The 27404-nt window shown below is 35.2% G+C and overlaps 1 protein-coding gene across 2 annotated transcripts; it reads left to right on the top strand.

Moving 5' to 3' along the window:
• The first annotated feature begins 774 nt into the window (after nucleotides 1–774).
• Nucleotides 775–24001, top strand: LOC128999126 (uncharacterized). 2 transcript variants are annotated; one of them, XM_054425488.1, is made up of 5 exons: nucleotides 775–1121; nucleotides 3624–4264; nucleotides 5538–5959; nucleotides 16749–16956; nucleotides 22728–24001. In XM_054425488.1, the coding sequence occupies exons 2-5, from the start codon at nucleotides 3629–3631 to the stop codon at nucleotides 22893–22895; spliced, it is 1434 nt and encodes a 477-aa protein (XP_054281463.1). In that variant the 5' UTR covers nucleotides 775–1121; nucleotides 3624–3628; the 3' UTR covers nucleotides 22896–24001. The 2 variants fall into 2 exon arrangements, with proteins under 2 accessions (XP_054281463.1, XP_054281462.1); XM_054425487.1 differs by having other exon boundaries at nucleotides 775–1124.
• Nucleotides 24002–27404: the final 3403 nt, after the last annotated feature.

The raw sequence follows: 27404 nt of genomic DNA, 5'->3' as shown, positions 1-27404 counted from the left end.
GTTACTAACCCAAACTAACCTAATATAATCTTACATAAAACAATGCCCACATTCCACAGTTGAGTAGGAGCACAGAAAACATACTACTATAACCATATACGGTTATAGTAGTATGTTTTCTGTGGTAGGAGTCATCCGCAACGCTGGCGCTATACGGTACCCGTAGCAAATGAGTCACCAACGAACGGCCCGCTTTTCCGTCGATATTTAATTTTGTAGCGATCTTAATAAAAACTAAATATTCTTGTTCAGGATGAAATTCCGCACAATTTGAGTTCCCACGACATGGGTTTTGATCAAAACATATTTTCCGCTTCCCCGAGAAAACTACAATCATTTTTGTAATAAGCGTGAAATTTCGACCATTTTGAAAAATAAAATAATTTTGGGTGATTTCCGGAGGTTAATATAATTACCGTAATATGGGTTCCCCGTAAAGTAAATAAATAAACTAATATTGCATAATATTGACCTATTTTTGTTTACTACTGCATCAACTATCAACAAAACAACATAATGACGCCACCTTGCCTATCCCTAATTTGATAGCACTCAACCAAACGATCATAAGGCCAACCTAACAACTCGAAACACTGATAAAATCAGCAAAAACAGTGGTACGCTTTTTAAACACATAGTGGTGACTCTAGTTATTATTTAATCATCTCAATGACTATGATGTGCTGTTGCTATTGTGCTCTTACTCTACGACCTCATGCCCTCTGTTCTGTTACTCTATTCTATTCGTTGGCGCGCTTTTCCAGCCTCCCTCCACATCCACCCACCTCGGCTTCGCTTAGCTTAGAATTTTAGAAACAAAGGGCAAAGGGTTCCTTCTTCCTTCCTTTCCTTTCCTCTTTCTTTTCCTCCTGCTCCTGCTTCGTGCTTCGCTGCTTCTCCTCTGCTGCTCTGCTCTGCTCTCGGCTGAATCGGCTCTCGCTGAGTTCTGAGCTTCGCCTCGTGCCTTGCCGTGGTTTGGTTTAAATACTTATTATCAAATAACTAAACTACCAAATTAGTCAATCATTTTCGTCTTCTCTGGCGGACCAAGTAGTAGAGCTCTGAACTTGAACAGGAGAAGAGTATTGCCATTACCGAAAAGGCTGGTGGCGGCATTGTCAGTCGTAAGTAACTTAGGCCTAGCCTATAATAATTGTATGAATATCAAAATATTTAGATTTTACAACCAACTTAATTAGGCCTACGTTTTGCCATTCGTTTGTTGGGACGATTAAACCCCTTTGGGTTTGGGTTTTTGGCCTTAGGGTACTTCCATAACTTAAAGCTATAGGGGCCTAAGTGGCTGCAATGCCTATTTCAGGCTTTAGATGCTGTCCGATATTTATTATGACTTTCGTTTTGAAATGAGTTTCTAATAAGCAGATAGGTTGTCCAGTAACTTAAAACTAATTCATATTCGTTCTACCTAGCTTAACCTTGTAGTTTAATAGATCATAGGTCTAACTTAGGCCCCTTACCTAAGGTTTAGGCGGTTCAATCACACAAGTAGCCTTATCTGCCCAAGCCACAGAAAATCTGTCAACATTCACACCCTTTTTGAGATATTCTACTGGGATCAATCTTCTCAGGACGAACCTTGCACCTTGTAGGCTAGACAGTGAACATAAGACAACTTCATGTTGTTAGCCTCCGGATCACTGGTATAGTAATAAATTATGGTTTAAATACCTTATACTGTCAAAGCGATCCTTTGTAGTCCAAATATAGGCTACTGCAGTTTCGTTGCCGATGATGGATCACTTTGACAGTAAAATATAAGGTATTTAAACCATTATTTATTTATAGAATAACAGTAGAAGGGTCATAGTGATTGTTATGGCGTGGCTAATTGCACAAGCTTTTGTTTCCCTGAGAACCATGGCGGTTACCATGACGCTAACTGATTGGTGACTGTTGACCGGTAGCTCCCCCCTGGTTTCCAGAATAGGTACTTATTTAACAGACTAGAACTGAGTGGCAGTATGGTGAACGAATGAATTAAATAATACTTTAAATTCTCATAGGCTTATGTTACTGTAATAATTTACAGCAAAAGTACCTAGGCTAGAAGAACAAAAACTCCTTAGGCCTAAAATAAGATAATATTCATAATATACTAACTTACAACAAGATTATCAAAACTAATTAGAATAGATGTTTCTGTCCTAATGAAGCTAATTTTAATTGTTTAGCATGCACTGTATTAAGCTAATGTAGGCTAAAACCTGTTCGATTGGTGTAAGTTGCTAAGCTGACATCGACATGCCATTATGCTGTGTAGGGATGTTGCAATACCACTGTCTTTCCGATTTTTTGTATTGATACCGTATCGTAATAAAAGTATCGGTACCTACCCGTATCGATAGTATCGCAAGATCCCTAATGGTGTGATGTTGGCTGTAATAATTCAGGGTGTCTAAGTTACTAGTCTGGTAATTGGGGAAAAAGTCGGGGATTTTGATAGGTCGTGAAAAAAGTAATGAATTTCAGCCGAAGTTCGCGAATAATCTAACCCTTCAAAATTAGAGATTAGCGGATCCCAAAACTTTGTCAAATTTTTTTGAGTCGTGTACCGTATTCCTGATCATTAGGACGGAATTACCATTTGAAGGGTGTGCGATGCATCGAAAATACATCGGAATTCCGATTCGATTCAGTGATGATCAAAATAAAAATTTGATTCATGGGGGTATCAGTATTCATATGTCACGTTATTGAATCCGTAGCCATATGTGTTGTTGAATCAGTAAGTTATCAATATGTTATTTAATCCATATCCGTATACGTTTTTGAATCAGTATCCATACCGTACGTTATTGAATTAGTATCCATAACTTATCCATAACTTTTGTAGTTGACTGTTACATTGATCATACTGTTACTTTGACTATCAGATCCATATAAGAACTTATGACATTTTCCAAATTATTATCATTACCATAATTTGGCCTTACATTAGATGTAAGGGTGTCAAAATGGAGAACAGTAGACTCCCTCTTATCCGGACATCGGATTAAAACCGGACTACAGTCGGCGGAAATGTAATCTCGGCGGAAATGTAATCTCTTTAACCGGACAACTTTTATCAGCACATCGGTTTAACCGGACTTGATCGGCAGGAAGTGGGCGGTACTGTTCTCGTGGGAAAGATTTGAGACCAGCCATAACATGTATAAACTCAATGCTCTCCTAAATTTGAGTCAAATATTTGGGTTGCATGCATTTAAGTGGTCCCTTTTAATGAGTTTTTGGGGATGTTGGTTTAACCGGAAAACCCGTTATCCGGACTGGCCTCGGTCCCGAGCAGTCCGGATAAGAGGGAGTCTACTGTACCTACATTTATAACAACATTTCACCTTACACTAATAACATTTGGCCGAAAAAAAAACTTTTCTATAGCAGCAAACAAACCTAAGTAGGCCTACTCGTCATTTAAAAGCTAAATAAATACCTATGTCTTGTTTATGGAACTATTTTAGTATGAATCCAATTAAAAAAATTAAAATTTGCTTAGTCTGGAGGATTGCTAGGTAGGGGGTATTTGAATTCAAGCTCGGGTTTGCCCCAATTTGACCATTAATTGATAAAGACTTGTAAATAAAATAACATTTATTCTGTTATAGAAGACATGGAGGGTGAGGCAAATCCAATATTGCCTGTCGAAGAACAAGATTCGATTGCAGACTTTATCGAACTTATCGACAGTATCGATCCTGCAGAACTAAGTAACCAAGGGAACGAGTGCTGTTCACTCCCTTCTGATCTTCAACAATTGTCTCTAGCCGGACCTTCATGTTCAAATTCGACATCTGAGGGGGTAAAAGGGAACGAGGGCTGTTCACTCCCTTCTGATCTTCAACAATTGTCTCTAGCCGGACCTTCATGTTCAAATTCGACATCTGAGGGGGTAAAAGGGAACGAGTGCTGTTCACTCCCTTCTGATCTTCAACAATTGTCTCTAGCCGGACCTTCATGTTCAAATTCGACATCTGAGGGGGTAAAAGGGAACGAGTGCTGTTCACTCCCTTCTGATCTTCAACAATTGTCTCTAGCCGGACCTTCATGTTCAAATTCGACATCTGAGGGGGTAAAAGGGAACGAGGGCTGTTCACTCCCTTCTGATCTTCAACAATTGTCTCTAGCCGGACCTTCATGTTCAAATTCGACATCTGAGGGGGTTGTGTGGTTTAGTGCTGGAAAAGAGGCGGATTTACAACAAAAGGAAAAAAGAACGTACCCGCCAGCTCGAAAGCAACCGATAAGGGTGGGTTTAACAATCTTCAATAATCTGTAGACTAAGAATACAATGCATAATGGCATAGGTACATTGTAAATATTGCAGTTTGGACAGTGCAAGTGACAATATTACTGACTTGTTGGATAGATTTATTTCTAAAAATTATACATAAAGTACAAGGCAAAAGTCACCAAAACTAAATATATAAAACATAAAAACTAAAACTAGAAAGTTATAAATAAAAATACAAACTTCTGGAGGTACATATTATATAAATTAATTGTAATTATTTACAAATGAAGACACCTTGTAGAATTCTTTAGTAGGCCTAACTAAAAATTCCCTCAACCGATGCTTAAATCTTTTGTAATTGTTTCAGCTTTTATTGAATTAGGAAGTAAATTGAAAACCATTGAGGTCTAAGTGTACCATTGAATGTTTCCTCTGTGTCTTACTTCTCTGTGGAATCAATTTACAAACTTTATTTATGCTCATCTTTACTATAACTTCGGCTTTACAAAAAAATTACATGAAAATGTTTGTATTTGAGTTTTATGTGAAGCAGCTAAAATAACCCATGTTTCAGCTTTAAAGCGTGCCGCTGTTAGGCACTTTTAGCTACTCAAGAAATGTCCGGCCATTGTTTACTTCTTGTTATTAACCATGACATCGGCTCACACCCTAGCAGCTTCTTTCTATAGTCATAGACTGGTGTGTGTATGTTAGGTTGTTTGAAGTTCATATGAGCCAAAGCTCTGTCAAACTCTCAAGGTTTTAATCTGTACCAAGAAATAATATAAATAGAAAGAGCAGTGTTGCCTGTGATATGAGATCGATACGTGAGGTTCAATGTAAAAGGGTACCTCACCATTAAATCTCTAATAGTCAGGTGCTTGCCATGTTTTCAGAATCACACACACAATAACCCCAGGCTACTCATCTGTCCAAACAACCTTCCCCTCAAGGTCATACCCCTAAAACGCAACTAGCCCGAGGGTGATGAAGACTCTTAAACAATTTGTGACGTATATAACTAGTTATAGATAAATGCCTCTTGAACCTGTGTTGTTCTACAATTTATAAAATTATTGGAAGAATTGCATAGCTTTATCTCAGCTATGTAGTATTAAAAAGAAGGTATTTATTTCAACAAACAACTTCTAAGAATTAAAGTGTTGATGTTCATGTGTTAATGTTTTTTAGTAGTTATACAAAAACTACTAAAAAAAATGAAATGAAATGTTCAGTATTTATTGATGTAAAACAAATTTTACCTGAATATAAATTATTTGATTTTCAGGTAAGCCAAAGGATAAAAAAAAAACCAGATGTATTGACGTACGATTGCAGCACGGACAACGGCTATATATGGCCAGAAAGAAAATTGGCAGGGCTTTATGCTGGATGCGTTGTACTTGGCACTGAAAACATGGAAGGTTTGCAACGATATGTGCCTGAAAAAAAAGAAAAGCATATTAAAAGACAGCTCAACTTGTGGAAAGCAATTGGTGAACAAGCAACAAAAGATCAAGTATTAGGAGAGTCTGATGTTGAGCCAGCCTTTGATATAGAAAAAGTAAAGAACCTGGATGAATGGATTGAATATTTCCATAAAAATAAAAGTAATGCATTTGATAAGAATATATTTTCGGATTATTTTTTGTTGTTTGCTGAATATGGAGATCTACCTTCCAAAGAAGAATGTGGAGGAGTAGACCCCAGGTAATATTAGGCCTAGTTTTTTAATCTGTTATGGAATAGACATGCTAAGTTTTTTTTATATGATAATAATTGGAGTCAATTAATTTAGCACTATGTTAGTGGCCTTTGTGTTTTTAAGAAATTAGCACATTTAAGCTTGTCTTTTATATGTTTCATAAAGGTAAACAGAAAAAAAAGTGCCTTGTCCTTTTTTAAGTACAGATTTCCATGATTTGATGAAGCAAAGTTTACTCTATAGTTCTATCGGACTTAGGCCTATATTACAGTTCCACAATGTTTTAATGTTAAGATTATGAGAAATCATTCTTTGTTCAAAAATCCTTGTAGGATGTAGCCTTGACTTATCTAAATGTAGGAAAACAACCAGTGGCGTTGCAAGGGGAAAGGGGATGGATTCACCCAGGCACCAGCTTAGGCCCGGTTCACACGAGTGACTTTCCTAGCTGACTAGGTAAAGCTAGGTAAGCCCGACTGGGTAGTGGACCACAGGATCACATGAGCGACATGTCCCCGTACTAGATGAAAATATCGTTATCAAAACCTCTGGGATCCATCACGTGTGCACAATGAGAACAAAGGGAAGAATGCAAACAGCAGCGAAACTACCCGATCGCTCGTGTGAACGCTCGTATAAAGCTACGTCAGGGTGTCTACCAATCAGGAAAACCGGAATTGTACTTAATTTTTTACTGGCCATAAAATGTACCACAATTGTCATTAAATGCCAGACTATGTCCTTAAATTTTTAATGGGCAATAATTTTATCGATTGCTAGTTGGTTAGGAGCACATACAAGGTTTATCAGATGTTTGTTTAGTTTACATTTTCAGAAATTTATTACTAGGATAATTGTGCAATAAAAGACCATTAGAAGCTCAAACCCATTAATATTTTATCACCACAATCAAGTGTCAAGTCAAGTACTTCCAAGAACCATTGTGAAAATAGCTTAGTTCATAACAATTTTATCACTTTTATTCCTTTACAACTTCCATTATTTATTACTTGGGTAATTATTATGAGATCCCAATCCTATTTAATCATGGAAATAATAGTTTTATTATAATGGCTGTTTCACTTCTTACTTGTACTTTTATCCTCTTGAACATTCAATTTGCCGCTGGCCATTGCCTACTGTCATAAAACTGTTTACGGTTTCATATTAAACTTGTAACTAATCTACAATATTATTTTGTAAGTTAAAACAATTTTTTATGGATATTACTTTTAATTGACAAAACCACAAGCATTGTTGTTTGCATTAATTGTAGCAGGCCTCTACTTGGTCTCAAATCATGTCATTGCATTTTCTGTATCTTTGTCTTATATTGTTGGCTGTTCAGGTTTTGTGACAGGTAGCAGAGTGAAACAACGAAAATGCGCTACGAATAAATAATTTATGACAAAGCAAATAATTTGTAGCTTCTGACTTGCTGTATAGTTTATCTATTTAATAAAATAAGTTATTGGGGAACATAGCCTCCCAAGCAGGCTATGGGGCAAGGCGACGCAGAACAGAACTTTACATGACCGACCGAAATGAATTTAGAATTTAGACTAACTAGACTGAGTGCTCCCTGTCCATCGCCCAGAGTTGGGCGTGGAGGGGAACCAGCCAATCACGTTGCGGCTATGCCGCGTGACGTCAGTGCTAACACTGGATAGTGCTGCTGCCTAACGATCAATCGGGGCGTTAGGTAAACTGTAGCTGCGCATTAACTGATTTCATCGAGCGACTTGCTGAGCTGTATCAGCAAATTCCAGCTATGCGCGTTACACTTTCCGAGAACGTTGGCCCGGCCTAGCGCTGAGCCATGCTGATGGAATATTCCATGGTGAGGCAACTGGCTGACGCAAAAAGTTGGGAGGTTAACAATCCAATATTACAGACCCTCCTTTTATATTTGAAATAAAGCAAAGCTTTTGTGACGGTACTGACAAGAGTTTCTTGAGGGTGTAGCAAAAACCTCCCCAACTGATATGTATTGGGTCTGGGAATTTTTGGGGCCGTCACAGTTTCAATGTTTTTGTTTCCCATATTTATTTATTGTGTTATATGCTTTAAGCAATCTAAATCTTATGAACTAGAATGATGATGGTGACTTTGCTGCTATTATAACCTCATTGTTTGTTACTCAGTTGATATAGCCCCCCCCTAAATAATTAGGTCCAGGCCTGGGTATTTTTATTCTTTGAAAGAGCTGTAGAATATACTAAGAAAATGTAATTGATCCCAATAACTTTGCAAATTAAAAGACAATAATCTTTCTCTGTGCTTACTGGTAGCCGCTTACCATACCGATTTTGTACCGAGAACCGAGGTACAATATATGTATTAAAGATTTGTTTCAAAAGTAGTCGAGAACTTAACGTTGTGCTAGGGCGAATCACGCCTAACTAACCCACATAGATCGGATATGATATGATAATGTTTCCATGACCGATCGAGATATTCAGGATTTTGTTGCTATTGCGGTAGACGATGATTGGGTTTCTCTGTTACACTAAAGCTTTACCCAAAGTAAATGTTTGCTCATTTCAATAAATTTCTAACTCTTGTCTATTATTACCTACTTACTTTTCTCTCTGGTACAACTACAGTGAAGAACAAGATTAATACAGTTTGACAAATCAGGAAAATATATTCGGTAATCTGTGCGACAACGGTTACGACAAAGTGTCCTTAAATGTACGGGAATTGTCCATGAATTTTTTATCCAGAATCCAGTAAACACCCTGTACGTGTACTGCTACACCGCTCGACTGGGTGACTGGGTAACTGCCACGAGTGACTGGGAAGCGAGGCCCGACTGGGTTTTGGGACACCAAGCTCGAACACGGCTATTTAGTCGGCGTCCTACGCTCGTGTGAACGGCTCCATTTGATCCTGTGGTCCGCTATCCAGTCGGGCTTACCTTACCTGTCACAGCCTAGTCGGCTAGGTATGTCGCTCGTGTGAACCGGGCCTTAGTGTGAGGTAGTACAAGGGAAAGCAGTGAAACTAGCATTAAAATTTCTTGTTATTTTTAAAAAAAGTACCTTTTTTTAGAAAATGAAAATACCCAGCCTCCCTCTATTCTCCTAAAATACAACTAAAAGTAAAGCCCTTAATCCAGGTGCCAAAAGATGTTGATACGTCAGTGTAATGACGCCAATGCTTGGTTTTTGAGTCAAAGTTAAAGACATGCTATTTAAATCTACTTCAATCAAATATCTGTATGTATGTACATTGTTAATAATAGCCTAATTGCATCCAAAAATTATTTGTTGCGTTGCGTTAAATTGATTCTAGACACAAGGAAAGAACCTGCATAGCACTTTCAATTTAATTTTCTACTTGTTGAGAGGTTTTTTTCCTGTAAAGAAAAACTATTCATTTGGTTGCTAAATAAAACTGATGACTGTTACAATATTCACTTTATTATAAAACTACATTTTATCTTGTAGGCTTACAACAAACAACTTATGACAGATGTTACATAACTCCAGATTGACTAACAACATGACACTAAAGTTATTCTCATTTAACAGTGTTGTCACTATACAGCATTATATTACAATCATTAAAACAACAAGTTGAGGTTGATATAGGCCTACTAAGCGGTTATTTTCTATACTCACCTTCAATTTTAAGTCCTTCCAAAAATTTATATGAAATGTTCCAAGAGTCACAGCTCATTGCAGTTGGCCTACTTAAAATTGCTTTAAAAAAATCAGTTATCCTTTATCGTTAAACTGTAAATAAATACAACACTGGTTTTAAATAAAAAAACTTTCTTTTTTTAGCGAATTTCCCCTATAGGGAATAAGCTATTTACTACTCTATCTACCTAAAAGAAATTTCTTATGTAACTTTACCGAATGGTTTAAAAAAAGGAACTGTTTACAAGTGCATAAGTTAGGCCTATTAAATTTTGTAAGACAGTATAAGTTACAACAAAAAATGTATAGGCTAGACCTATAAGAAAATAAATAACTAACATTGCAAACATTAAGATCCTAAATATTATTATTATTAGCATGGATGACGTTCAACAGCCGTTGAGTTGGCGATCTGGTAATCATGACGTCACGTGATGGATGATGATATATCATTGGTAGTAGTTATCATTGATTCCTTATATTGGCCTACACTCGCCAACCCTTCTTAACTTCTAAACTTCTAACAAAACACTTTTTTAACTTGTTAAACTTGTAGCCTATATACACATGCCTTACTGCCAAACACACAAAATTTTCAAGGTTAAGGTGACCTAGAGAAATTTCTGCTGGTACTTTACCATCAATTGCTCGAGTAGGCGATCCATTTTGTTGGTATTGCTTCTCCCCTATTTTGTTGGCATTGCCTCTCCCCTATTTTGTTGGTATTGCCTTCTCCCCATAAGTGCTAAGGTAGATTTGTGTTTACGAACATAGTATACGCTCCACTAAACCACATTGTTGTGGGCTGTATGTTGCGGTTAATTCATGCCTGATGCCATGTTTGGTACAGTAGTCCTATTCTTCAAATGAATTGGAAGTAAATTCTTTGCTGTTACCAGTTCTTAGCTGCTTGCCTCTCCCACGATAGTTATATCTGAAACTCCCTTGTAGGCCTACATAATACTTTGAGTCTGAGGTTTGGAAGATATAAAATGCTGTGTACTACCAAGGCGTATGAAAGAAGGTGTGTGCATAGTGACGTCACGTGCGAGCAAAACGTGTTTTATTTTACCAAATCATATGTTTTCTTGTAATTCCCCAAATACTTTCGAATGACAATCATTACGAATTAGCATTGAATATATAACACTATTTAGGTTTTATATATCCAATATAGAGTTGTATTAAACATAGAATATTCTGTAGTACTGTTATACAATATACCAGGTAGTCTAGAACATTTGACAGTACGTGCCATTTAATCGAAAAACAGTAAAGCAGTAAATACTTGATACAAATACTTTGATACTTGATACCCTTGCTCAAATCCATCCGTGGGTTCGCTCTAACTCGCGATTTTTTAGGTAACCATTTATAAATAGTTTTTACTATAGTACCTTTTTTACAGCTCTTACATTTTATGTTTAATATCATTAAAATCCTCTGATTTAAAATAGCCTTAGCGGAAAATAAGTACTTACAAATTAAATGACTTTTATTTACAACAAGATATGTGTTTACTTTTTTTTTTTTACACAAAGTTTTTATTCAAACTCCAAAAATGGGCAGTTTGAACTATTTTTCGACTGCCCAAGCACCAATCTTGCAGAGTATAACATTTTAACTTCCGCGATAATCTCCTTCGATTATCTCAGCATCCATGACTAAAGGCCTATTTGTGTTTGCGGCTACATCTCTGATCATATCTTAATCGCGGCGAGATTTGTCATGATTTTCCGTATCGCGGCAACAGCCGTGATGATTTCTGGCGATTGCGGTGACGTCCTGTATTCGTTATCGTTTGCTGCAGTCACGATTTTCCACTTCGCAAAACGAGAGAGGCTATTCGGTAAGCTTCTAGTAAATTTTTAAATTTATTAAGAAAAACCATAGTCCGAGGAGTTCCCCTACGGGTTTAGTTGTTTAGTGCTTGGGTTTAGTGTATGTCATAAACTCGCTACAACTTAAGCTATATATCGTTTTGTGCTGGTTTTGTTAAATAAATGTAAATAGAATCTTGTCAATTTATTTGCAACTATTTATTTTCCACTAAGGCTACTTAAATGAGAGATTTGCAATTATATAAAACATAAGTAGGAGCTACAAAAAGGTATTATATTAAAAACTATTGGTATATGGTCAGCTGAAAATATATTGCCTGTTAGGCAGCCACAGTTAGTCACTATTTTTCGATTAAAAGGTATTCACTATCAAAATGTTATATACTACCACCATTGAATATACTATCATTGACTATTGGATACAGAAGAAGACATCCCATCTATATGGATCAGCTGTCGCAAATTTTTTACTGAAAAAGAATGTAGTTGTGTGAGCCAGTCACAGATTGCGCTAGTGTCTAAAACTCTATTTTGTACCTTATTTTTCGTTACTGACATAGTTGCTGGGTCACAACAGTTGCTATAGCTCATAATAAGTCATTCCATCAGTTTGACTTGGTAAAAACCATCATGTAATCGGCAGAAATCAGTAATTTAGATCAGCGCAATCTGTAGGTGGCTTACATCAACTAAGACAAATTTTATTAAAAACCTGGCTACAACTTTAACATGGGGATGGAATGTCTAGTTGTTGTATTAATAGTAAAAGATACTATACAACACTACTTCAGTATATTCAATACTGAATACAACACTATATCTATATTTATAAAAGAGGAAGTTTGTGTATATATATATATATATATATTTTAACGTTATGGACTCCAAAACCGCTTGACAGATTGTAATGAAACTTTCAGGTATTATTAAGCATTATTCAAGGATGGTTTGGGTGCAGATCCGTCAAAAGGGCTCTGCCCCAGTGGCTCTGGAGTTTCCCATGCAACCTTATGAGTCTTTTGACTTATTTCCTTGCGCTCCTAGGGGGAGCATAGGGCCTCGACAAACACTCTCCAGCGGTCCCTTTGGTTGGCCAGCTCTTTTGCCCTAGCCCATGTCATGCCCTGACTATTTAACTCCTTCTCCACAGTCCGCCTCCACGTGGTTCTCGGTCTCCCTCTTCTTCTATTTCCCTGTGGGTTCCATTCCAGGGCTTGTCTCGCTACTGTATCTTGTGGTTGCCGAAGAATATGCCCAATCCATCTCCATTTTCTCCTATTTATTTGAATAGCAATATGCTCCTGGTTGGTTCTGGCCCACAAATCTTCATTAGAGATGACTTCAGGCCACCACACCCTGAGAATGGTTCGTAAACATTTATTAACCCAAGTCTGCAGTTTGCGTGTGCTCGTGTTTGTCACCTTCCATGTCTCACAGCCAAAAAGGAGGACAGACTTAACGTTTGAGTTAAAGATCCTGAGTTAAGTTTTTATTCTTATTTCAGAGCTTCTCCAAACTGGCCTCAGCTGGGCAAATGCAGCTCTTGCTTTATTCAAGCGGTTTTCCATGTCCCAATCGGCACCTCCTCCTTCAGTCACCATACTGCCCAAATAACAAAATTCATTGGCCCGCTCAATATCATCCTCTCCTGTTCTGAGGGGAGTGTTGTTCCGGTTATTTAACCTCATTTCCTTGGTTTTTCTGGCATTTATTTTCAGGCCCACTTGCTGTGCTTCTACTCTTAGGTCATTTAGTTTAGCTTCTATATCTCTGAACCTTATGAGTACTGATATTTAAATGGAATAAAATAATCTTAACAGCTGTTTCAACTAAACAATTTGATTCAGTGATGATCACTAGCATTAAAAGGTTACAAAATGTACCAAAAGGGTACAGCACTATTAATTTTCTAAATTAATGACAACAGTTGCTAATTTCAACCAAGCAGCTGTGAGACAAAATTAGAACTGTCAAAGTAGGATTGTTTATGTTTTAAATTTAATAAATAATTTTTGATAGTGTGTGTGAATAAGGTTTTAAGTGCGTAATTACAGTCCAACCTTGGTATAACAAATCTGAAGGGACCGAACTGAATATTCCAATATTCGTTATATCAAGGATTTTGTTAAAATGAGGTTCGTTATATTGAGGTTAGGTTTGCAGGAATTTCGCTTAGTCGAGGTTCAGAACCAGCGTCAGTCAATATAGGTCGGGATTGACCTCATTAAAACACAATTAAAGTAGCATAGGCTACAATACTTTACAGTAAAGTGTTTACATTGTAAAGTAGAACCACAATTATCTGGGGTAATAAAGGGGAGGGATCTTTAATATTGCACAATCATGACATTTCTAGTCATTGACCTTGGTACAGGTTACAAACTGTAAGTTGAAAATCACAGCTTAATCTAACCCTCCTAAAACCTAGCCAAACACTATTGTACAGTCATAAACCACGTAAAAAACAAAACAAAACAGTAGAGAGATTTGTAAGCTACTGCTCGTGATAGGCCGGTAGGCTACTTACAGTAGAGTACTGATTTATCACAACAGAGGAATCTCAATATTAACAATCATCAACTAAAGGATTGGTGTTGCTAGTTGAAATAAATTGTATTGAAAATACAATTGATTGATTGCGTCGTCATCACTCATCAGTCCTCTCCTCAGAGAATGAAATCGAATCAGTCATCAGTATGTCACATAGCGTGCAGCGACAGCAGCAGCAGACAAGGACGTGTAAAACGGAGCAGACGAATATTAGCGCAAGCGATGACGTAACCTTTCCATTTCATTTGATAAAAAAACTGATTTTCTCATAACAATAATAAGGTGGGGGTTTTGTTATATCGAGGGAAAGACGTAGGCAATTCGTTAAGTAGAGGTTAAATTCGCTATGTAGAGGTTCTGACAATGATAAATTCGTTATATTGAGGTGTCTTATTTCAGCCGAAATCACAAAAAATTTGTTAAATCAAGGTCGTTGTTATGGTTTGTTCGTTATGTAGAGGTAAAATATACATTCTGTCTTATGGAGAGTTCTAGGGGATCTAAACAAATTTGTTATATCAAGGAATTCTTAATATCGAGGTTCGTTATATCAAGGTTAGACTGTAATTCATTAACTTATTGACTTTCTATGTTCCAAAATGTTTATAAAAACCTATTGAATTTTATGGTTTATTTCCAAAAAATAATGTCTGGGAAACGAAAGTAGCCACTTAATATTTTAAGTTAATACTTTTAGTGGATTACCAAAAATTTAGGTCTTTGGGAAATTACAAGAAAACATATGATTTGGCAAAATAAAACACGTTTTGCTCGCACGTGACGTCACTATGCACACACCTTCTTTCATACGCCTTGGTGTACTACCACACCTGAGGCAATTAGGACTAGGTCTAGGTCTGGATTGCCATAACCTACACTGAATATACAATCATTTGACAAAGTTTTATTAGCTGTACCTGAAATTAGGCTTGAGTTTTGTAGCTTGGGTTCTACATCCAGTAATTTACTTTTAACATAGTCTAATGTTAACTTAGAGCTTGTTGTTTATAAAACCGTTATAACAGAGTCAAACCTTTTAGGTATGGTTAGCATCAAATGGCAGACCTTGTCGACTTCATAGAGCTTGTCATCTTCATAGTTGATTCAAAATCCCTAATTAGAGTAAAACTTTACAATGTGGTCTTGTAGTTTCTTATCCTCACTACACTTTAAGGACAACAAATAATTGTCTTCTAACGAATGGCTTAGACAAAGCACTTTTTCCTCTCTATTATGTTTTTAAGACAGGCAAACATGTTATACCGTGTTTCGCAACCTTTCAAATTCAAATACTCCAAATGTATATCCGCCACACATTGGAGAAGCCTCAATTTTGCCAACTGCTTAGTATAGATTTCCCAACTATTTTTTTTAAGACAAAAATTTCTGTACTATTAAAAAACTCTACAAATTATTATACTACACTGCAGTTATACTCAATTCAGTATTTATTCACTTCTATTGACAAAACATAACTAGTTTAACATTAATTTAAAATTACTTCATTAAAAATACAACTATAACTTCTACCAATTAATTCATAACAAAATTTTATGACCATAAAACTTGAATAAGTATTGTTTCAGATCCAATAAACTGTAAAAACCATTGTCATTGTGGTAGCAGATGTAGCAGTGTTAAGGGATATAAAATAGGCCTAGTACAAATTATGTGTAGTACCTATGGAAAATACCACAGTGTTAGGAATCAAAAAAATCAAACATAAAATTTTAGGTTATGTTTTCCACGTAGATCTGTTTCAGAGTGATTAGTTGATTAATTTGTGTAAATCCTTAATTAGGAATGAAATATGACTTTTGTAGATTTTTAAAATGTATTCAGAGAATTAACATTTCATTTCAGTTAGGCTATTAAAAAATCTGTTTTAAGGTACACAAAACCTTTCTTTAATGTTATTTTAATCTTCTTATTAGCAAGTACTCCTGTCAGTTAGCCTGCTCCAAATACTACAAAAAAGGTATGAAATATAGGTTAATTTGACTGACCTGTAAAATATTTTTGAATTTCTTTTTAACACTAACAAACAACATAATTCAACTGAAGCGCTACGTCGCTTGAACTTTCAAACTCTCAGTCTTTCAGACGAATCATCAACACAGGACAGGATCAGGGTAGCCAACATACGTCCAACAAGGAACAAAATTTCTTGCTATCGAAATTCCAACAAACTACCACTAATTGATTATTGATTTCTTAAATAAAACGTGTTTAGGCCTAATCAAAGTTAAATGCAAGTTGAAGAAACATCAAGTTTATTTGTTCAAGTCAAAGAAATTTTAATCTTTGATGGATTTTCGCAAATATTTATTTTTTATTTCGTTAAAATATATATTTTTCTTGTATATTCCTCGACTTCCCAACCGTCCCAACTCGTGGCGAGGAAATTCCCAACTTTTCTCATTTCTAGGTTCTGAGGGGGGAGGCTCCCCCCTACCCTCCCAAGGCAACGCCCCTGGTTACATGAATCCAGATTGATTAAAAAACATGACCCTAAAGTTATTCTTATTTAACAGTGTTGCCACTCTACAGCATAATACAATCAATAATACAACAAGTTGAGGTTGATATACATAGTAAGAGGCAGTTATTTTCAAGAATACTCTGAAATCATTTAATATGTGACATTTCAACATCCCAACCCTTTCTTTGGGGGATATGATATTATCTTACCAATTGTGTATGCTTAATCTGTTGTGTACAGGTTATAAAGATATTTTGGTGTTTAAATGTTGCAGGGATATGTACCGATACCTCCATTGTATGCTAAATGGTATTCCTTTCTATGGATTGGATGACTTAACCAAAAGAGTGATCCTGAAGTGTATTAAGAATGTTAAGAAAACACTTAATAATCCTGAATTGATTGAAAGATTGAGCAAGCAACTTAATGACCTACCAACGGAGCCCGATGTAAAAAAGTTTGGCAAGACATATTCTAGAGAGGTATGGTTAAAATTATGCCTTTAGCAGTTGTTGTATAAACATATGTGTGGCTATAGTTAGTTGTACTGTTGTTTGAAGAGCTCAGAGTGAAGTTGGAATAGATTTTCTCCATTTATAACGAGACGTTACTTCAGTGAGTCAAAAGGGTCTTAATAATAACAGCTTAGCTGTTAGCCACTCAAATCAGCTGAAAGGTCTTTTATATTTCTTGTAGATTTTTAACCCCATTTCTTGTAGATTTTTTATTAATATTTCCATTCAAATAAAAACTAAAAAGTGTTGTCTACTAGGTTTTCCTTTGAATAAATGAATAGTTAGTTGTGCCAATAATCCACAAACCTATAGTTCAGTGAATTGGTTTTTAATAGCAAACAGAATGTATACCTAGTGTATCAGTAAAAAAAAAAAAAAAAATTGTCATGAAACTTTATCTACAGGTTTATTTCTTGCGCGACTTAGACTACCTAAGGAATTCAATCCCTGGCATCTCCATAAATATTTGAGACGTTTAAGCCACTTACCCTTATAAATATTCAGTGTAAGTGCTCCATGTTAAACCCTCTCATAACCCTCCAACTGGCAGCGTGACTATAATAGTCGCGGTAGGTAGTTTCTGTAGTGGCAGAGAAAATAGTGGCATTTTACAAGGCTTTGGTTAACTCCAAATAAATTGTTAAAATATTTGTAAAATGGAATAATTGTTGTACCCTCATGTAAAACTGATGAAAAACTGCACTAAAGTGGTGATTACAAATAATACAAAAAAAATATATATATATATGTATTAAAAAACCAAATTTGTCAACTCTACTAGGACCCCAAAAATTAAAGCAATTTTTTTTGTGAAGAGGTACCAAGATTTGTAAGATTTGTAGTTCTGTAAAAAGTTACAAGACTCCTGGCACTTCCATCACCTGTAACGGTCGGCACCTCTGTTACTTTGGGTGACGTAGCTCAGGATTAAAACTCAGAACTTGCTTACAGTACCCATACTTAAATAAAACCCAAAACGATACAAAGAACACAAAGATAAAACAACAAACAAAAAGGTAGAGTAGACTGGAACTGTATAAATCATTTAAGGTAAATGCACCAGTAGCTGACAGTGCTCCAGAAGCTGACAGTTTGAGTTTCTTTACATTATAATGTGGTCTCTTAAAAATATGTACACATGATTGCATTGTTAGAAGAACATATGTTTATTCTTGATTTGTTTACAAACAAATCAGTGAAATTTAGCCCATACTCGCTGAATGGTGGTGGTTTGAAAGCGACCCTGTCTGTACACATCACATTTAGTCGATTCCCTTGATAAAATTGTTAAGAAGGTAAGTTTGGTTTTTTGTCATTTCGCTAAATTTCTTAAATAGTATTAATGATTAGGCTCATTATTTTTATCAATTATACCTTTGTTGACAATTTCATGATAAAATTGGGGTGTTAGGGGTTTTGGATTTAAAATTATATCAATGTCAGGCTTTGGTGCACAAAAGCCGTACAAGTTCCACTAGCTGACAGGGGATATTTGCTACTTGCAAGATGAGAGTACATAAAAGAACATGTTTTTAGCAGTCTAAACCCATTCTGCATTAACCTAATGAATAGTTAATGTTTAATTTTATGTGTTTGCTTTCACACATTTTAATTTTTTAATTAATAAGCCAAATTATCTTTAAAAAATGTATATTTTTTTTAAATATACCTGTATATAAAATATATTTTTTTAATGTAAATATTTTTTATTGTAAAATATGTAAAATAAATTTTCTTAATAACGTTTTACATGATTTTATAATTTAATTATTAAGTTAGATTTTATTCGTCTTATAAATTATAAAACCCTTAGGTTTAGCAGCTAGTACATTTATAGTTCCAGTGTCAGCCACTGGGACACGTACAAAGGTTATGACAAATTTGAAAACTTCACTAAATTTAGAATCACATAAAATCCGTAATATCTATTTAGTTTCTATTTATTCAAAACCATGGATTATTAAGTGCGTATAGTTTCTTATACTGTCAGCTACTGGTGCGTTTACCTTAGTTTAAAAAATGAGACCCCCCAAAAAAAAGGAAAAGACTAAGGGTGAATAATTCTCTTGTTAGTTTTACATTGAGATGTTGCTCAATCAATAAATTGATTAATTATTACTTAAAACTGATTCATGCCATAAAAGATTGACTTTAATTCAATTGAATTGTGTGACATGAACTTAAGCTGTAGCCGATCTTAGCAACCAAGTATTGTTCGAACCGGCCGGAATGTGAAGAAGGGCTTTCGGGTGACTCCCTATTATGACAATTAGCCTTCCAACGTTAGAAACCCTTGCCGACAGACCGCCACTGCCCACCACTGCTCGAGAGAACACCATTACCGCAACGATACGTTGAATAGTTATATGTCTCGATGGCGTAGTGGATAGCGCACCTGGCTGATAATTCGGAGGTAGCCGGTTCGAAACCCACCGGAGGCATTAACTTTTTGACTCGATATTTTTCATTAACAGCAAGTTTGGTTGGTTTGGTTAGGTTATGATAGTTTAATTTTATAATTAAAAAATGATATAATTGATTTTGAGACATTTATAATTGTATTTTATGAACAGAACTATTTTGGTTACGGTATTAGTAAACCTTCATTCGATATTTTCATTATGAGCAAGTTTGGTTAGGTTATGACATTTAAATTAATTTAAATTTAACCTACAAACGATACGTTTTGACAGCGACAGTGATAGAGATAACAATTTCCCACAAACAGTACGGTATGATGCGTTCTGCACGGTGCGGCGGTGGTGGTCTGTCGGTAAGGTCTTGTTCCAACGTTTGTCTCTTAGAAAACCAGTCCCCTTATTTTTATAACCATCCCTCGCATTTAAATTATATTTCAATAGCCAACAGTATAACTGTGAATATATAGAGTAACTGTGGAGGTCGTCTTTCACAATGATATTTTGTAAATTGAGTTTTCATCAAGCTCCTGTCACAGCCAAGGGAACTAATACAAATCATCGACCAATGCCATGGTTACTTCATCCACTACTGTTCTAGCCTGTATGGTACGAGTCTTGTTCCAGTAAAAAAAAAAAAAACATTTTGAAGGAAAATTGACGCTCCCCCAAGTACAAACAGTGTGTCCAGCCAATCGGGAAAACTGGTAATTGTACTTGAACAGGGTGTCCACATTCTGGAAAGACATAGCTGTATAATGTAGAATTTGCGAAATATATTTTTGTTATAATTTTTTAATTATTTAAGATACAACTTTGTACCTAATAACCTTTTCTATTGGTCATATTTTTTGATTAAAACGACGTTTTGACCGATGTCCCATCTCGTACCGTTCTCGAGAGAGTCGTTTCAATGAATAGCACGTTCCGCCATCTCTGTACCCCTCCCCCCAAGTTCTCGACCACCTGAAAAGTAGGCGATATGTGTATTTTTTATAACTACAGTCCGTATTACAACTATCAGCGAAGATATTTTATATTTACTTCTTTGCGACACTCACAAATTAATTCTACTTTTGGAAAAAAACTATACACGAATAGTCCATTTTTACATATTTTATACAATAACTTGTTTTAATTTTAGAGATACGTCCTCGGACCTGATAACCATTATTGTAGTCCATATTCTTAGGATTACAACGACGTTTTAACCGATTTTCTGTCTTTTACCGTTTTCGAAATATCAGCGTTTTAACGCACAGTGCCCCCCGCCATGTTTGCCCCCTCCCCTCCACCTTATCGACCACTTTTGAATATTAAAATAATCCACAGTCCATATTACAATAATCAGCAATAACATTGCGTACCACTTTCATGCATGCTCAAACCCCCTCAGCTCCTGGACTATTGCTAGAAAAGTAGAAATGATCACGGGCGTTGCAGTAAACACGAGAAATCATTATGAATTTCAGGGCAATTACAAGATGATTACAGGTGTGACAGCAATCGCAATAATAGTCACCGGTGTCAGTCAAGGGTGTTGGGTATTACTGCTGGAGATGATCGCAGACATAACGATCGTGTGGGATAATCACAGGTGCTATCGCTATCAGAGTATATCATCATAGTTATTACCCTGATTGTAAGAAATAATCAAAGGTTTTGCATGATCGCCGGATAGATACAATCATGTTGCTGGGATCGAAATACATCATAATGTGTGCTGCCATGACCGTGAGAAACTATCATGGATTTTGCCCCAATGGCAAGTGACCAAAAAATTGTAGCATGCACGGGAAATCATCCCAAAATTTTGTGGCGATTTTAAGATACCATCACGGATGTCCAACATTACAAGAAATCATCACAAACGTTGCCACGATTGCAGATAATCATTACAAATTTATCATAATCAAAACATTTGACCACCCATGTGGTAGAATTCAACATCAAAAACACAATTAACTTTGAGTCTGCTTCCAACCCTGCCTGCGCCGGACGAAATTAACCAATATTATTTACTATGATAGCGCCATCTAAATGTTTGTGTATTCATACGATTTTAATGTTTTTTGTGTTCGTGTCATCCGTGTTTTTAATTGTGGTTTTGGCGAGTTGAAAGCTTTGAAAATGTTGTCTTCACAACGAAACATGTAAGCTGATGAGCAATATTAATAGTTGGACTATTTGACGGAGGTATGCAAAACCTATTATGGTCTTAACAATATAATCCAGGGGCCAGAAACATGAATTTTAATGGTTCTAGCAGGTATGAACAAGTAGCCTAGACGTTTTAGTTATTTTGAGCAGCAAATTTTGTCCTAGAAAATTTGTTTTTTGAATTTTGAAAACCTGGAATTGTCCTTGAATTATTTTGATAGGGCGCTGGGCAACCTGATAAATCTTGTTCTGTAATTAAATTTCTGTGGTCTCAGTCATCAACCGTTACTGATGTCAGGAGTTAGAGGCTAACTGTATAAAGTTTGCCTCAATAAAGAAGGATTCTCATTTAATTTCATTTTTCATTTCATATTCATCTCCAGTTGAGGAAATTGTATGGGCTTAGGAAATGCCTGTAAGGAGTGGATGGAGTTCTTAGGCAGTTTTAAATATTTGCACAACATAGTGCATGGATTAGGCTGGCCGGCTTAGTTAGTTCTTGCCTGCAGATTGCAGTAGGATTGTCAATTTGATAGTAAACTACTATAGGCTGTCGAGGACTATAAGTAAACCCTGGTAGACTTAACACGCTTCTCAGCTTACAAATTGAAATAAAAGATCACTGTCCCAGTTTAAACTGATAACATTCGCTGCCAGCCTCCTTGTGCAAACATGTTCAGAATTCTGTGAACACTCTAAACCTAAACCACTATGCACATTTTATATGTCTACATACTTTTATGGAATCTATCAGCTGGCCATGGATTGCAACAGGGATTAACATCCTTCCCACTGAAACTTATGTTATGATTTCTTACATTATGATGAGACTAATAGTCACATAAGGGTAGAAACTGGCTAAAATAGAAAAGAACAAAACATTGGTCTCAGATTTGAACTATCTCTCACGGCTCCGTCTGATTTGTGATTGGTGTATTGTGATTCGATTGTCACCAATATTTAAATGACTTATAACATTATTTATAACGTAACTTGTACAAAATAAAATAAAAAACCCAATATTTCAATTTGATTTTACTTATATTTTATATTGGAGTCATTAAAATGTTAGTATCCACTTTTACTTAACACTAATTGTAACTTGTATGTTTTACCATTAGTTGTATTCTGCCAAGTACATTGTGATTGTGTATTTTTCAGCCAAAGACTGATGAACAAAAATTGCAAAAGTTGCTCTCCCATCCAGATTTCAACCCACTCAATCTTCCTACTAAGGAGCCTGTTCCAGAAGTCATTCCAGATAATGGAGAAGGAGAAGAAGAAGAAGAAGAAGAAGAGGTGATTGAGATTGACCTCACAAAAGACTAAATATATTGTGTTATTTTGTTTGAATGTATTTTGATAGATTAATAACTGCTAAAGAGATGAGCCATAATTTAGTTCAAATATAAGTATGATCTCATCTGTTTATCATACTTGATGTTTTTGACACATCTATTTAAATTCACACACTACCAAGTCACTCATTGCTAACAGTGTCTTTAGTAGTAAACATGCTTGTATGTTATGGACTAAAAAACATCTGTAAAATTAATCTTTATTTTGTGTGTATGTATTTTGCTGGATTAATAAGTGCTAAAGAGATGAGCCTTGATTTAGTTCATGTTAAGTATGATCTTATCTGCTTATCATAATTGATGTTTTAGACACATCTAAAGGGCCAAACATAAACTTTTCTAAACAATGGAAGGCCCAATGTATGTGTGTATTGTTAGGTTTTTTTATTTAATTGTTCTCAACATTTCACCTTTTTAGATTTTGTAAAGAAGTATGGGTTGCGTATTTAGATAATGTTGATAGTAACACATTCACACACTACCAAGTCACTCGTAGCTAAACATGTTACAGTGTCTTTAGTAGTAAACATGCTTGTATGTTACGGACTTAAAAAACATCTGTAAAATTAATCTTTATTTTGTGTGTATGTATTTTGCTGGATTAATAAGTGCTAAGGAGATGAGCCTTAATTTAGTTCATGTTAAGTATGATCTTATCTGCTTATTATACTTGATATTTTAGACACATCTAAAGGGCCAAACATAAACTTTTCTAAACAATGGAAGGCCCAATGTATGTGTGTATTGTTAGGTTTTTTTTATTTAATTGTTCTCATCATTTCACCTTTTTAGGTTTTGTTTGAAAAAAAGTATGGGTTGTGTATTTCGATAATGTTGATAGTAACACATTCACACACTACCAAGTCACTCGTAGCTCGTATGTTACAGTGTCTTTAGTGGTAAACATGCTTGTATATGTATGTTTTAGAGTAAAAGACATTCGTACAATTAACTATCCATCATAGGCTATATACTTGTTGCTAAACATGTTACAGTGTCTTTAGTAGTAAACATGCTTGTATGTATGTTTTAGATTAAAAGACATCTGTACAATTAACTATCCATCATAGGCCATATAAAGAGTAATTTTATAAATACAACTTAATTTTCAAATATTACGTGTATAGAATTTAGTTGCAATCATGTCCTTCAATCCCACATCCACCCAACCTGTTTAAACAGCCCAATATCAGAGGTCAAACCCTGGCGCTATCATTCATATTCAACTCAGTTTTGTGTCTGGCACTGAAGAGCACACATGGGATACCCCACTTCACTACTTTAGTAATTTTTAATATGGATAGGACCATTGGACTTGCAATTTTTCCAACACAAATTTGATTTCAATTTTTTTAAATGTATTTAGTAATTTTTAATATGAACACAACCATTGGACTAGGAATTGTTCCAATTCTACGTTCCAGACTATTTCAATTCAGTCCTTTGTTCCACCAACAAGCTGTTTTACTTTGTCCCACAACAGCGTATTGAATTTATTTACTTTACTGAAATCACTCATTATCCAGCATAGTTGCAGGGAATATCTGTGTCAGAAGAAGGTAATTCTTCCATTACTTTTACCTTAAGAGGGTAAAGTGAGTCAATGCCTGCATAGTTCATAACTGCTGGTACTCCTGATATCCCATAGTGCATTTATTTTACTGAATTTCAAACATCCATTGACGTTGAGCTAATGTTTACATTATTAATACGTTCAAGTACAAGAAGATTGAAGAGTTAACTATTTAAGAATTATACTGGTGTGTATTCTTATTCTTAGAATTATTATTATTTCATCAGCAGAAAGTCAACTTGTATTATTACAATGAATAGTCATCACTTTGACTTGTTTCGTCGGTTGTCGTTGTTGAAATTGACTTGTTTCGTGTGTTAATTTTGTTCATGATCAACTTGGTTTATTATTTGCCACTAGCCGTGACACTAAAGGCTAAAAAAGTGTCACTAAAGTTCTCATCATAAACTTCATTTAAGTTTGTTTCACCAATCAAAATGACCTCAAGAAGGAGATTGAACTTCTCAAATTAAGAGAGATTCATTCGTCTGAAAAATGTATTCAATAAGCTATGGGCCAAACTAACAAAAACTTGCATTAGCCAAGCCAATACAAGAAAAAATAAATTTAGTACATCTCAAAACACCAAAATTCCTAACTGAAAAGCCATGATGACCTCTCTGAGTTTAAGGGTCACTACACAACCAAGTACTAGGGGCTACCTGCCCATTATAAGAGCTTTGTGCGATATCATAATGATATTGCCAATGTTTAATTAGACCCTAAAGAATTAAAATCATTAAACATTGTGATAACTATTACAGTATTCTAGCTATTAGTGATTGATTATTGTCTGATGCTCCACAGTTTAAAAAATCTACTTTGTCTAATGCAAAACATCCTAGAAGTGTAAGTGAACATCATTCCGTCGCCCCCCCCCCCCCTACAAAACTTATATGGTAGTAGGGAATATCTCTAGATAAATTTAAAATATAAGTGAATAAGTGCCTAAGAATGTCCGAAATGTGGGAAGGTCTGCCAAAAAGAGTCCAAGTAGATGACGGAGGTGTGCCCAATGGACAAATACACTGGTTTTTATTTGTGGCTATTGTTATTTGGAAATAAGAATAATAGAGTGAAAATTTAAAAACGTACGTTTTCATGTCCCTGGCCTTTTACTTCGTAGATACTGGATTTGTAGTTTATTATTATTTGTTTTAATATTTTTTGGGACGGGGCAACATGTTACACACATTTATATGGTAAAGTCTCAAAATTCACGACCATGACGTGTCTCTAGGGTACATTTTCCAACTTTCACGCTGTTTTTAGACTAATCATTCATGCCGAAATATATAAAGCCATATTTTTATGTCATCAATAGTTATTAAACTTACAAAAAAGGAGCATATTATAATTTTATTGTCATTGCAAACTGACTACCATGACAAAATAAGTCTGTCCCTCGATTTGGCGTCACGACCATCTGGGAAAAATTTTCAACTTTGGAGCACGACAGTGGCAAGCCTGGCGTCGATTGCGTCAGTTCGTTTTAGAGACTAGTTGGGGGTGTACGTCAAGTTTGTTGTGCCGGTTGTTTTGTGTTGAAAGAAGTAGTTTCAAGATTAATAAAGGTAAGTTTGTGTTTTTTGTAATTTTAGTGTATCCATGACCGTACGTAGTCATTGATGAAGTAGACGTGGTGTTAATTTTTGTTGATATGATATTTCAATTGATACATTAACCTAGAAGTCCACTTTGTATCCTCGAACATGAGGTGCAGGGCTACCGCCAGAACAGAACCAAATAACACGTAATGTCACGACCAAAGTTTCACGACCATCACGGGTTTTTTCACCACCAATCCAGCCTTATGGATTATACTGTGTTTGGTCGTGACAATAACTTAAATATCATTGTAAATTGAACAGTTTAGTTCAATTGAAACACATATTTTTATTATAACTAACAGTATAATTGAAGGATTTTTTAGAAAGATTTAGATTATTCCAAATATCAAAAATTAAAATATCATATTTCAATATTTTATACACAAAAGAAGCACACCTCTATAAAAACATAATGATTTTTCGGGTCTCAGGTAAGTTTTTTCGGAGTTATACAAACTTAAAAGATTATATTGGCTTTTTTTCAACTTTTTTTGGTTTTTTTTTATTTTTTTCTAGAAAGACCAAATATACCAAAAGCTTAGTGAGCTGTTTATTGTATAATGGCCATAAAAGTAAGTTAATTTATAGCAAAACATAGTTATAAAAATAATATTAACTATTTTTAATATTCAGTATAATGTCTGTGATGGTCGTGACAAAATTTCGTGTTTTTCCATCAAAGATACTCTATTAATAAAAAATCACCAAAGATATTGCGTTACCATGGATATTTTATGAAACTTCAAATGTCAATAAAATAAAAAATACCCCCGCCGCAGCAAACCTGCTGACTAAGCGAATTTCCATTTGTCTGAAATGATTTTCAATTAAATCTATTTAAATTACATTAGGTTTAACAAGTACCTAGGTTTGCTGCTAGGGATTTATAAAATGTGTTTTTTAGTAAAATATTAATAGCTTAGTATAAAGTAAATAAAATTGCTAAGTTTGATCAAAATATATCCATAAACAAGCAAATTATAACATTTTACAATATTCTCCATAAGAATAATCTAGGGAATTTTAAATTTAATTTTCTCCTTACCAAAAACCGTACAAAAACACTTTGATATACTAAATTATTTGTTTTTTTAATCTCTTTAAAAAGGTCTAGAAAGAAATTGGGAAATATTGCGTTTTGAGGGTCAAATGAGAAAAACCAATTTTTAAAAAACGGAACAAAAAATAAGTGCTTTTTCCAATGTACATGTTCTCTCACTGATTTGAGAAAGCAAAGTGGCCAATTCGCTCATCAGTGAGACAATGTTAACATTGTCTCACTCTAATTACTTTGTCT

Source organism: Macrosteles quadrilineatus, unplaced genomic scaffold, assembly GCF_028750875.1.
Source record: "Macrosteles quadrilineatus isolate MER2022 unplaced genomic scaffold, UCM_ALF_1.0 Scaffold_7__1_contigs__length_78375512, whole genome shotgun sequence".
Classification (NCBI taxonomy): Eukaryota; Metazoa; Arthropoda; class Insecta; order Hemiptera; family Cicadellidae; genus Macrosteles; species Macrosteles quadrilineatus.
This window is presented reverse-complemented; position numbering and strand designations above follow the sequence as displayed.